Here is a 12,987-nt window from a genome sequence, read left to right as displayed (position 1 = left end):
ATTTGTTTTTGTTAGAATATTAAGGGTACACATTAAGTTGAGTCTCTTCTAGATAACCCAAACAACTGACTTTTAACATGTCTTGTTAGTTGTGCATACACTTTTACCTTTGACAGTCACACTGATTGATTGTCTTGGGGTTTATATGGTAAAGGGAAGAAAAAAGAAAAACTCACCTGTTCACAAATTCATGCCCTAAAACCATGCCATGAGTGAACAGCTATGCTGTGGTTGTCTGTGCAATCTTTTTTCCAAGCTTTTTGAGAAATCAGTATTACAGTGGAGAAACAAAACAGAACCCGACATTAATGGTTAGAACATTGAAGTGCAGAGTTGAGGCAAATGAGGATAGCTCACTCTAAAAGACATTTATGGAAGTATTTGCTTAATTAAGCACTGATATGGACTACCCACAAGGTGCAGAATCTCACAAATAGGTTTCTTTTCTTGCCATGAAGTGACCTCATGTGCATCTTTCCTTTCCTTTTGGCCTGGCTGCTTGCTGCCTCTTTGACCCTCCCTGATCATTTTAGTTATCTTAAATCAATAGCTTCCATAGGAACATCTCTGTTTCACTAAAATATTAATTTATCATGCTGCTTTCCTGAGCTGGCAGAGTAATGTTTAAGTCGACTATCTGAATTATTATAGTAAGAAAATGCAATTGTGTGTAACTAAATTGCTTCTAAAACTGTTCTATGAAATTTTACATGAAGCTTTCAATTACTGCAGATTAGCTTGAGCATCACTGATAAAAAATATACTGTCACACAAAGCCAGTTGTGGGTGGAAGTTCTTAATTGATTTTACTTTTTGACTTTATGATTATTTTGAAGTATGATGTGTTGTTATGAGTGGACTTAAAAGACTAAATCTGTAGTAGGCATCTATCTCTTAGATGTCTCCAGAGTTTCTGGTTTCTGAACTAAAATGCTGGATCCTAAAGAATTGCATTCTCTGTAATGTTCTATTACCACAAGATGGTGTATTTAATGAGGTGATGTTAACTGTGTGAAAGTACATGCTGATGAGATAGAACAGTCATATCTTAATACCGAAGGAGTAAATCAGTAAATTAAATGAGATGGGTTAATGACTTGCATGTAAATATTGTTTACTGCTTGCTGCATCTGATCTTTTTAAAGTATCTGTTTATTTGGGTGGGATTATGTTATTAGAATGAGTATGATTTACATGTCTACTTTATGGATTGTATGAGAATCTGAAATGTCATGATCTGTAGTTCTTGAGAGAAGTTTGCTATAAACAACGTACCCTACCATTTTTAATAAGTGTTTATCACGCTTTCACTCAGTTTTTCCCTCTGAAACAGGTGACCAAGGAAAGTGGTCCTCCCCATATGAAGAGCTTTGTAACCAAGGTGTCGGTTGGAGAATTTATGGGTGAAGGTGAAGGAAAGAGCAAGAAGATTTCGAAGAAAAATGCTGCAATAGCAGTCCTAGAAGAACTGAAAAAATTGCCACCCCTTCCTACAGTTGAGAAAATGAAGCCACGAATCAAAAAGAAAACGAAATCAATAGTGAAGGTAAGAGACAAACAGGTTGGAAATCTGCCTGTTATAAATAATCAGCAGAGGAGAGGCATTTCTGAGTTAATTATAAACACTCTTCAACTGCTCAGCGTTAATCAGCAGTCTGATACTACATATGAGATGATCTTTTGCTCCCACTCTAAATGGGGTTCTGACACCACGTTTACAACAGTTATCAGTAAATTCAGGATGAAAGAGAAACCTTATAAAAGAATGAGTGGCACAAAAAAAATCAAGCTCTGACTTTCAAGCTTTAGACTTTACAGCTTCGGGTTTGCATGGTATTGCTTGTGCAAATTCTCCCGTAACCCTGTCCCTCCTAAAATAGCAGGATTAGGACTTGTAAAACTGTTACCAGTGGTAGGTTAAATGTGGTCAGCTGTGACAGCAGAGCCAAATAAATTCAGTGTTTCTCTTTGGCTGTGACAGTGTTTCATTAAGCAACTATTATTGTAGGGTTTTTATATTCTATAGATGAATGAATTTAGTGGCATGCTGCATTTTGTTTATTAAACCAAATATTCATGAATTTTTGGCTTATTTCCTAAACATTGTTCTACGTAGCTGCAGACAAGTCCAGAATATGGTCAAGGAATGAATCCCATTAGCAGACTTGCCCAGATACAGCAGGCCAAGAAAGAGAAGGAACCAGAGTACATGCTCATCACAGAACGTGGTCTTCCAAGGCGCAGAGAGTTTGTCATGCAGGTTTGTATGTTGATTTGAGAAATCTAGTTCCATGGCTGTGATGTCTTGGGTTTTGGCTTATGGTAATCAGGTTGTCACAATGATATACAAAGTTAAGAGTATTAGAGCCAAATTCCCATGAGATTTATTAAGAAAATATTTAGTGGGCTACATTCAAAGAGGATAAAGGTTCAAGAAAGATGATCTGAGTCATGTTTTTGAGAAAAATGGCATAGGGCACCAGAAGTCTATGTTATAACTGCCTAATCTTTTAATTAACAGGAGTATTAATATTCTGTGAAGAAATACTGAGCTTCTTACCTTTTGTAATGTAGTATTTATTAACATGAACCTGAGTATCCCTCATTTCCTCCTTCCCCTGAGTTTTTGTATGTGCAGTGCTTTCTGATCATAGTACTGCAAATCCCAATAGCATAGCAGTGGTTTTAATACTGAGTATCTACTAGCCTCTAATAATTAAGTGCATTCTCCAGACCTCTCGCCTATCCTGGCCAAGACAGTTTATTTCTTTCCATTACATTAGTAAATCTTCTAAACCTCTAACTTCAGCTTGGAAAATTTATATCTGCTGTGTTACCAGTTTTGAGCCTTTAAGCTGTTGTCAAGGCGAGATGATGAAATGTAGTGGTTTGTGTGACTTCTGTTTGGGGTTTTGTGCTTGGAAGCCAGTGATCATTGATAATAAATGACAACTTGCTTAGAATAATGATCACTTGAACTATTTTGTGACTCATGGAGTGCTTGAGACACAGACCACTAATAGGTGAATCCTTACACTACTGTTTAAGAATCTATTTGGTTTTTCTTCCTCTTTGCCTAGGTGAAAGTTGGGGTACACACAGCTGAAGGAATGGGCACGAACAAAAAAGTTGCTAAACGCAATGCAGCTGAAAACATGTTGGAAATTTTAGGTTTCAAAATCCCTCAACCTCAGCCTCCAAAGCCAGCATTAAAGACAGAAGAGAAGGTAAGAGTCTTTAAGAATCAGCTGCTGCTTAATACTACAGCAAAAGTTGAACTGAAATAACAGCAAGGCAGCAACAGTGTTGTAAATTCATGCCTCCTCCCCTAGCCAGGAAGCAGTTGTATTGAGGTGACTGTTCTCTAAAGTAGTGTGTTTTGGATACATTAAGGGTGTGATTTTGCAAGTAAATCAAAGAAGGCTAAATTAACGTATTTCTTCTTTATAGAATGGCTCAGAACCTGTGATAATTGATGTATTGCTCTTAGAAACCTGCCGATAACCTAGGTTATAGGACTTTGTGGTAGCAATAGGTTTTACATAGGCTCAGCAGCAATTGCAGTTGAAAGTTTGTTACAGATCTCTTCCTTTAGTGGGCCCTTAAGGGGGAAAGAACCTTGTGTGAATCTGTTGATTCAGCATATCTTACCAGGGAGTTAAAATAGCAAGTTTGGGTTTAGTTATATCCTTTTCACGTATATGCTCATTTGTGTCCAGTATATTGTCCTCAGGAATTCCAATAACTAATGTTAGTTTAACCGGCTTTATTATGGTATCTAGTTCTCAGTATGTGTTCTTAATACCACTTCACTGTTCTGTAGATAGTTTTTGTCATTCAGTCGGTAAGAATCACTGAACTTGTCTCTCCTTAGTAACCGTGTAGTAATTGAGGTTTTTGAATAATAAATTTTTCAGTAAAATTCTGACTAGTCAGATCACCTACGTCTTGAAAACTTTAAAACCTGGGGTGGAGGGATAAAGTTTTAAAGGGATATTGTGTGTTTGGCTTTTTTCTTTTTATTTTAAAGACACCAGTGAAGAAACCAGGTGATGGAAGAAAAGTAACCTTCTTTGAGCCAGGATCTGAAGAGACTTCAACTAGTAAGTAACCTAGCTTAAGCACAGCCCTGTTGGCATATGTTTGTGTAAGATATGGTTCTCAGTCCCACCAATAATGTCATTTAACACGCTGCAATGAGCAGAGGTGTACAAGAACTAATGTTCAGGACTGAGCTTGGTTCTGATCCAGGGACCAGGCTCCTTCAACCAACAGCAGGATTTAAGCGGGGGAAATTCCTGTGGGGGGAAGAAGGTAAGGGGAGGACGTGAGATCCACCTCTGGCTCAGAAGAATGTTTGGCAGAAGCAGGAGTTGAATTATTTATTCAGTAAGAAAACTGTGCCTTGATGCTGAATCTCTGACCCACCAAAGGCAAATCAAGCTCACCAAGTTTGTTAGTGTTTCAAAAGTAATCAGAAACACATTGGTTTTTTTGGAAGTGGCTTTTGATGCCTATCTATGCCCCTTGCGTGCCTGCAGGAGGCCTCACAGAAATGGCTAGCATCTGGTTAGTGTGCACCTCTCTCTTCTCAGGTAATAAAGAAGATGAGTTTAGGATGCCTTATCTCAGCCATCAGCAGCTTCCTGCTGGAATTCTTCCCATGGTCCCTGAGGTCGCACAAGCTGTAGGAGCCAATCAAGGACACCACACCAAAGAATTCAACAGGGCAGCCCCAAATCCTGCCAAGGCTACAGTAACAGCCATGATTGCTAGAGAGCTGTTGTATGGTGGCACTTCTCCTACCGCTGAGACCATACTAAAGAACAACAACTCATCAGGCCACGTACCCCACGGACCACTTACTCGGCCCTCTGAGCAGCTGGACTATCTTTCCAATGTTCAAGGAATCCAGGTAAACGTTCGGCTTTGCAAGATTTCTTCCAAAGCTACCCAAACTGGTCCAGCCTGTTGCTTGTTCTAAAGCTTTTTAGTTTTGCTGGTGGCTGACGTATTCCAAGGCTGCCTGTGAAGCTGAAATTCGTGTAAATGTTTTACTTTACCTATGAAATGTACTGAATTTCACAGCTTTCTTATATAGTTTTCATTTGTGCGCTTCTGTACCGCATCCTCAGCCTTAATTCAGTTCTACTCTGAAGTCTTGGAAGAACAAAATTGAAAGCAGCATTTTCTGATTGTCATGATGTAGGAACATAGTATGAACTTGAACTTGGCTGATCTGAAATCAAGGTTTTTTAAATAATCTTTCTTCCACTAACATTTACTGTAAGCAGTATATTTTCATGTGTTTGGTCCCTTTAATCAGAATTGTGTGTAAGTTCCTATATTGATATGTTAAATGAGCTCAGTGGATTAAAAAGTATAATGAGGAAACCTTTAAATGTAGGTGGCTATAATAAGAAAAAAGGTCCCAGCAACAATCATTGTTAAGTAGCCACTTGTAATCAGAAGACTTGCAAAGCTCTCCTGATTACTAAAAAAACATTGCAGGTGAATACAAAGTTTAGGCTGGCAAAATGATTAGTTAGGCTGACAGAATGATTAAAAGTAAGGTTCAGCTTCATATAGGGGTAAATAATCTGTAGCAGTTGTGGTATATTTCCTGTACGTGGTTAATTTAAAAGAGCTAAATCCTTCTCTTTTCTTCAGGTTGAATATAAAGACTTTCCAAAAAATAACAAGAATGAGTTTGTATCTCTTATAAACTGTTCCTCTCAGCCACCACTGATCAGCCATGGGATTGGAAAGGATGTAGAATCTTGCCACGACATGGTATGATGAATATTGCTGAAATGCTTTTCTTTGCCCTTCAGTGTGAACTGAGGGATGCAGCTGATAGACCAAGGTTTCATATTACTGCTGCACAGCAGTGAATTAAATGCTGTACAATTCCCTGGCTAATTTTTGTCTAATATTTCACAGATTGCTGTAACAACTGATTAACAGTATCCAAATCGAATCTAAATAACCTTTAAAATGTTTAACACATGCTCACAATTTTTGTCTATTAAAAATACATTTGCTTTATCATGATATTATCTGCATGAGCACATGTTAAAGAAAAGGTATAAAAAGGAAGAGCTTATCAGATTATTTTCTGTAACAAAATGGGCTGATATTTCACTGGGCACTGTAACACCTGGGTTCATGTTACCAGACTTTCTGTCAGAATCCAAAAATGGAAGAAATGCAGTTCACTATTAAATAGCAGGAGACGCTCTACATCTGTTAAGCCCCCTTTATAAATAACATCTTTTGTTAACAGTAGCAGAGTTTCTTTTTTTTTTTTGTATCCAGTGGTGCCCCGACTGTGGGCTAAAGTAATAGTTTCCAATATATAAATGCACTTAGGAGAACCTGCGTTTGCTGAATTTATACTAAAAAAAATTTGCAGCAGTTTTCTAATGGCTATAATTGATACAAATTTCTTTGATCTTTGCCACTTAATGTTGACATTTTCCCACCCATCTCTACATCCCGCTGTAAAGAGCTCCTGTAAGTGTGAGAACTGCCTCTGTTCAGATACTCAGCTTTTGCTAATGCCCATGCCATAATGCATCAGGCGTGCTCTGAAAAGGGAAACCTGAAATTGATCTGAATAAAGGTGACAAAACTTCAGTTCTCAAAGGAGGTGACTTACTTTTGCAGTAGTCACGTCACATTGACTCTTTTACACAGTCACACATGCCCTATTAGTTTTGTAGTTTTGGTTCTTGTGTAACTTATATTCTTCTTCTGCAAAGAACTTTTTGGTTCTATGTATTTTAATGTCCTTTATCTTAAGCTCTGTACAGTTTTTGAGCCGTTACTAAGTTAGCGTCTTTTTCCTTGATGTTAGTAGTACTTAATTTATGATGTTAGTAGTAATTATATATAAGTAATAGTAATTAATTTTCCCCATTGCTAAAACAAACACAAAGGAACGCCCTAGCCACAGCACCATTTGATTGTTTAATATTGCAAGATGAAACTACACCACTGCATTTTTTTGCCACCATAATTACACATCTTAGGAAATATATTACCAAAATCAGAATATTTACTTTAAGTGAGCCCTGGTCCTTTCACTGAGTTAACAGAAGGGGCTCAGGTTGCGTTGCTGAGTGCTCTCTCTTTTCTTTAGGCTGCATTGAATATTTTAAAATTGCTGTCTGAGTTGGACCAACAAACCACAGAGATGCCAAGAACGGGAAATGGACCAATGTCTGTGTGAGTGTGACCCATTGACTTTCCCTTGCATTAACGGAAGCCTCTAACCCTGTGATGTTCTAGAAACAAATAAAATGTGAGGGTTTTTTTCCTTTGACAGAAAAGTTAAAATGCCAAAGGCTGTTACCTTCTTCAGAAGGATCAGAGGGTAGGTTTTATGATCAAGCTTGTCATTTTCACCTGTCAAATGCAAATTACTAAGCAGAAGCAAGTAGTTAATATGTGATGGCTGTGACACAGAGCAGTTCTGCCTGTGATCCCTCTCTTCACCTATTCATTTATGTGTATTTGTAAATAGTGTGACTCCTCGGTGTGTTTAAGTGATACAGCTGCTCTTCTCTTTCTAGAAATCTGTATGCAACATGTAAACAACCTGTAGGTTTCACAGCTTGCTTTCAGCAGAAACATGGAGGGGTTGCAAATTACTCCCTTTGACCATGGGGAAAGAAAAAGCTTAACCTCCCATTTAGATAATAAACTGTCAAAATGGTGGAATTAACAATGTGCTAATTGATTAAAAATGGAAAGAAGTTATGTGGAAACAAATTGTTAGATGCCTCTCAAATTCTTTGTATGTGATTTAGAAGCACCTTATTCATGGCAACAGTGTTTTATCTCCTAAGTAACAGGTGTTTTCTCATTTGTAGATGTGTGAAACAAGAAATGGAAAGTGACCCTCTTCTCAAACCGGCTAACTCAAACACTTTGGGACAAACACTGGACAGCACTGCCTAAAAATGGCTTTTGACTGGACCCAAACCTGAAAGCACCAGAGAAAATCAAATGCTTCCTATTAATGTAACCTAACTGTTTTAGAGTGCTACAGTCTTTACAACCTACTGTAGTGTCTAAATCATAACCGTTGCTTTTTCTTCAGTGATAAATTTTTAGTTTCATTATGTTGTTTTGATTGAAATGACACTATAAATTTTTCATTTAAAAGTTTCTTAATTGTATCTAGAACAATAGCACAGTTTAGAAACTTTGTCTTCTGAGACTGACATGTTATCTGTGAACTAACTTGGGAAGATCATATCCATGTATGTGGTTATTTTGTTTTTATTGAAATAGCGAAGTTTCACTGGAAACAAATTGTGTGCCCACCATTTTAAAAAGTCCAGGATTTTCGCATTTAGCTTAATTATCCAACGGCTGAATGAATTAAAACACTTTAGGAATTTTAAACTTTGATCATTTTTGGTTAATTTCTAGTTTTCGGGGGGGGGGGGGGGCGGGAAACTTGAATGCAACGTGACTTTAAATGATCTCTGATCTATGTTTTAAAGATTGTGTGTATAGATGGCGCACAGCTCACTACATTACAGGATATGATCTCAGTGTAGTGCATATAAAACCGCAGATTGATTTTCCTTGAGTGCTTTATACTGTTTAATTACATCTCCATGTAGGGCTGAAAAAAATTACCTATGTTTATATATAAACTGTGTTGCTTTTGATGTTGTGTTATTGCGCACCGGACTGTGCGCAATAAAGTTTTTGCATATGGTCCAGGTAAAGCACGATAGCCTTGCAAGTTAAGTACTGCTTCAGTTCATTGTTTACGCTGGAATTTTTTCTCCCCATGGAATGTAAGTAAAACGTAGTGTTTGTCACCAATAAATGGTAATACTAAATTTTTTTTTTGGTTAATTTATTCTTGTATGCCACTACAGGGGCTGCTTTTTTTATAGGATTTGTAATGCTTGTGATATAGTATGGGCAGTATTGTAAAGCTATGGAGTAACTGTACAATGGGTATCAATTACATATAAATAACTACTATTTAGTAATGTGGAGGATGTGAAAACCTGGCAGGGTCAAGGAAATTCAAAAGTAACGTGGGTACATTTTGTTACTTGTGCCACAGTGTGTTAGTGCAACTGTATTAATGGGAGCTTAAACTAAAGTTATGATTATGACAAGAAACCTGGCACAACAGGTTGGTATGATTTCGAAGTTTAAGTCTCTACTTTTAAGTTTCCTTGTTTGCTTGTAATTTGAGTCACAACCTTGCCTTGCACCTGGTAATTTCTGGAGGGTAGTACTTTCAAAACAGAACTTTCCCTCTAACAACAGAAACTGGCACCATAGACTGACGACGTGACAGTGTATCATTTGGATGTGAACTAGGTTCTGTGTGTGCTTAACTGGTCACCTACAGCAGCACTTGTAAGCACCCGTCTGCAGTGCGTGTGGTAGTGCCTGTCACAGAAGGCAGTTACTGCATACGCTGTGTCTCAAAGCTGAATGTCTCTGCTATTTTATTTGCATTATCAAAAGCAGTTGGGCCACATTAACTGCATACCAAATTTTATTGAATCAGGTTGGTTTGATCATTATAAGCGGAAAAAAGAAGAACATTGTAAAGGTTTTGGGTTCTTTGGTTTGGTTTTTTTTCTTTTTTTACATTTGTAGAACTAAAATGCTGTACATTTAAAAATTAAAAGAAACTTGCTAGGCTGAGGCTTTGTATTGCAAATTCTTACTACTTACCAAAACAATTTATACTGGAAAACAGGTACCACATGGACAGCAGTTTAAATGGTCTCCCTAGCTTTACCTGCTGCTACTTAGTTTTCTCTCCGGATGGGATTAAAGCCTATTCTTCTGACTGTTTTGCAGCATTCATTTGTTGAGAATGCTGTTTCCTATGATCCTGAATTAAGGTACTTTGCTGTAGATCCCTCTGTTTCAGTACTCTTACATGCATCTGTCATCTTAGAGGTGCTTCATCAGAAAAGGTTCTTTTGTCAAAGGCCTTGTAATCACAGCTGCATTATGGAAGACTTCAGGTCACTGTGTGGATTCTAGGTAAGCCAAAGGGAGTTCTAGATAAAATGTGTTATTTCTAGAGCACTACAACCACTTGCTTTTTCTGTTGTCTCCTCTGTGCTTGATGCAGCAAAGGCTAGGAAGAATGATTATGGTATGGTATGTAATCCCCTGAAGGTTTTATATGACACTCTTCTTCCACAGATACTAAAATGTTCTACAAAGAACACAAATACGAGAAATCTGAGGTGAAGGTGCAGTTCTGTGACTGCAGCAGTCCAGCTGGCTAGCACTGTGAGGGTGATTCCTGAGGAGGCAGGTCACTGGGGGACGGAAGATGTGATATGGCAGAATGAGACTGAACTTCAGTGCATTTCAGTCTTGTTCATAGAATCACAGAATGGGTTGGGTTGGAAAAGACCTTAAGATCATCTAGTTCCAACACCCCTGCCATGGGCAGGGATGCCTCACACTAGACCATGTCGCTCAAGACCCTGTCCAACCTGGCCTTGAACACTGCCAGGGATGGAGCATTCACCATTTCTTTGGGCAACCTCTTCCAGTGCCTCAGCACCCTCACAGTAACGAACTTCTTCCTTATATATAACTTGAAAGGTTCATTTGGACCTTTCTTAATGCCTGCCCATCCTACTTCCCCATGTGGAGAATACAGGCTCAAAGGAAGTAGCTGAGGAGTTTGGAAACCAGATTCTGGAAATACTGATGTTCATTTTCCAGCAGGTCAGCTTGTAATTAAGATCAGCAGAGACCTGACAGTGTAGGTAATACATTTTCCTTCACCAAAGAAAATGTCCTGTCTGCCTCTACTCCCTCACATGTCTAGACTTTGACAGACTCCAGTCTGCATGTTATCTTCTGGTATTGGAAAGAAAGCACTTATGACTGTTCTCTCAGATTTCAAAGCCTTAAGGCAACCTCTAAATTCTATCAGGTTTTGCACTGCTTTCCTTCAAGCCTTTTCTTATTCATACAATTATACAGCTGCATGTAATTGTCAGAAGAATGGTGCTGTGCCACTATTCTTTGAAGAGGTGCAGGCAAATGTCTGGTCCTAATGCCCTGTATAAGAACATGAAGAGTGGCTTAGTAGATGGTGCTGCAAATGAAGCCTGTTCCAGTGCTCTGTTACTGAGCTTGAAGACTGCTGCTCAAAAGTCTCCTGTATGAAGTAACATGCTGCATGCTGAAGTTGGTGTACCAGAAGGAAGGTAGTCCATGTTCATCCAGGGATTTTGGAGTATCATCTTTCTTGAATGGGTCAGTTTACTGTCCTTGAGGCAAACAACTGCATTACATAAAAGTTAAAGGGGAATAACGAAAATTGGTCAGGGAATTTTTTTAAAGCAGAATATTTTATTCACTAGTGGGAAGTCCTGACCCCCCAAAAGAAGAAATATGACTTTTCATGATGCATCATTCTTGGTTTCAGGATGGAGATCTTACAGAAAAGAAGGATTTGTGGAAAATTTATTCTGGGGAACGTTGACGTGTAGGATAGCTATAATGTGCCTATAGAATGTGAATTAGCCTGGATTCACTGTGATACCCGTTTATTCCATAATACATTAAAATACATTCCTGTAATTTTTTGTTGTTGTTTTGGTTTAGGATAAGTCCTATGTGAATGGAGTCAGCTAGGGAGTCTGGAGCCAGCAGGGCAGTTATCTGTGTTGTCAGTTCTCTGGCCAAATTTCAGTAACACAAAATGTAGCTGTACATGGAGTTCCACTGCAATTACTGCCTTGCTGAAGGATGAAACCAAAATTCTGTTCTAACCCACTGATCAAAGTTAAAAATTGTTTTATTCTGTCTGAATGTATGAAGACAAATGGTGGAGGTTCCAAAAGTGCCTAACTGCAGGAAGGGAGAGGGTGTGTGTATACCACTTCACGGATCATCTTTTGTGAGGCAACCATGTAATTGTTTGCTCTTTTATTTTGAAGGTCTGCAGATAGAAACCAACAGAGTAAGTGTGAGTTGATGTAATACCTTCCTTAAGGGCTTCTATATTTATGTGATTTTATTTAGACTGTTTGTTTAAGCTCAGACAAAGGAATGCTGCTTCAGAGGTGGTTACAAATCTGAAAACACTCATATTTATCTCTGTGGCTGTGACATCCCGTATTGCTTCCCTTTACCTGTCAAATGGACACGTACACTTATTTAAAACTCAGGAACTTCTGAGCAAGAACTGAACATCCTGTGGAAAGAGGCTGGGAAAAAAATAAGTTGTTGGAGCAAATGAAAATCTCTAGGGTATTCATTTAATCTGTGGATTAGAACTGAATAAAAGCACACAGATGGTGAATAATACCTTAATCAAGAGTGTATTCTATTCTCCAGTATAACTATTTTGTTATACCACTGGCAGTATCCTAATGCAAAAAAATAAAATTTGATTAGCAATGAAAAAATTATAGTGCTTTTAAACTTCAGTCATTCTCCCACTTCCAATGTCAGTGTTTTTAGCAACCTGCTAATATGGGATGCTTTAGATTTTAAGTGTCCTGTGTTAATGATGCAGAAAATATTCTTCAGAGTATGCTCTCAATGCTTTCATCCTCTGCTACCATTCTTTCATTTATCTTTACTATTTCCAATCAAAAGATAGTCTTTTATGTTTAAATGCCTCTTTTTTTTTTTTTCCCTGTCCCCCCCTCAGAAGGGAGATGAGTGCTCCCAAAGGCGGCAATCCCAACCCTATGTTAAGGGACAAAACCTCTGATATGTTTTATGTCAAAGCCCAAATACAAAATCTGTTTGGGACAAGAGATGCTAATTTCTAGTCCCTATTTTATTGTGGGTGCAGTCTCCCAAATTGCTGTTCTCCCATTTTAAAGCCACAACCAAGCACATCACAGTACAGATATGTATTGTGTCTGGTTGCTAAGCACTGCTTTCATAGTTGGCTTCACGCAGCAGTTTGGTTTTAACATTGAGCTCTTGCCTAGAAAAAACAACTGG

The 12,987-nt window shown here is 38.2% G+C and overlaps 1 protein-coding gene across 9 annotated transcripts in view; it reads left to right on the top strand.

Annotated features, from left to right (window-relative positions):
• The window catches only part of STAU1 (staufen double-stranded RNA binding protein 1), a 31,992-nt gene extending 23,128 nt beyond the window's left edge, over positions 1–8,864 (top strand). For 4 of the 9 annotated variants that reach the window (XM_030502565.1, XM_030502561.2, XM_030502560.1 and 1 more), the window contains 8 exons: positions 1,334–1,546; positions 2,117–2,260; positions 3,081–3,227; positions 4,031–4,103; positions 4,596–4,915; positions 5,671–5,793; positions 7,145–7,230; positions 7,878–8,864. In XM_030502565.1, the coding sequence (XP_030358425.1) occupies positions 1,334–1,546; positions 2,117–2,260; positions 3,081–3,227; positions 4,031–4,103; positions 4,596–4,915; positions 5,671–5,793; positions 7,145–7,230; positions 7,878–7,965 (1,194 nt within the window). In that variant the 3' untranslated portion in view covers positions 7,966–8,864. Of the gene's footprint in view, positions 1–1,315; positions 1,547–2,116; positions 2,261–3,080; positions 3,228–4,030; positions 4,104–4,595; positions 4,916–5,670; positions 5,794–7,144; positions 7,231–7,330; positions 7,379–7,877 lie in introns of all 9 variants that reach the window. The other 5 variants (XM_030502563.1, XM_030502559.1, XM_030502562.1 and 2 more) reach the window with 2 other exon arrangements.
• The last annotated feature ends 4,123 nt before the right edge of the window (positions 8,865–12,987 follow it).

The sequence above is a fragment of the Strigops habroptila genome, chromosome 13 (assembly GCF_004027225.2).
Source record: "Strigops habroptila isolate Jane chromosome 13, bStrHab1.2.pri, whole genome shotgun sequence".
NCBI classification, from domain to species: Eukaryota; Metazoa; Chordata; class Aves; order Psittaciformes; family Psittacidae; genus Strigops; species Strigops habroptila.
Note: the sequence above shows the minus strand (reverse complement) of the source record. Positions and strands in the feature narration are given on the sequence as shown.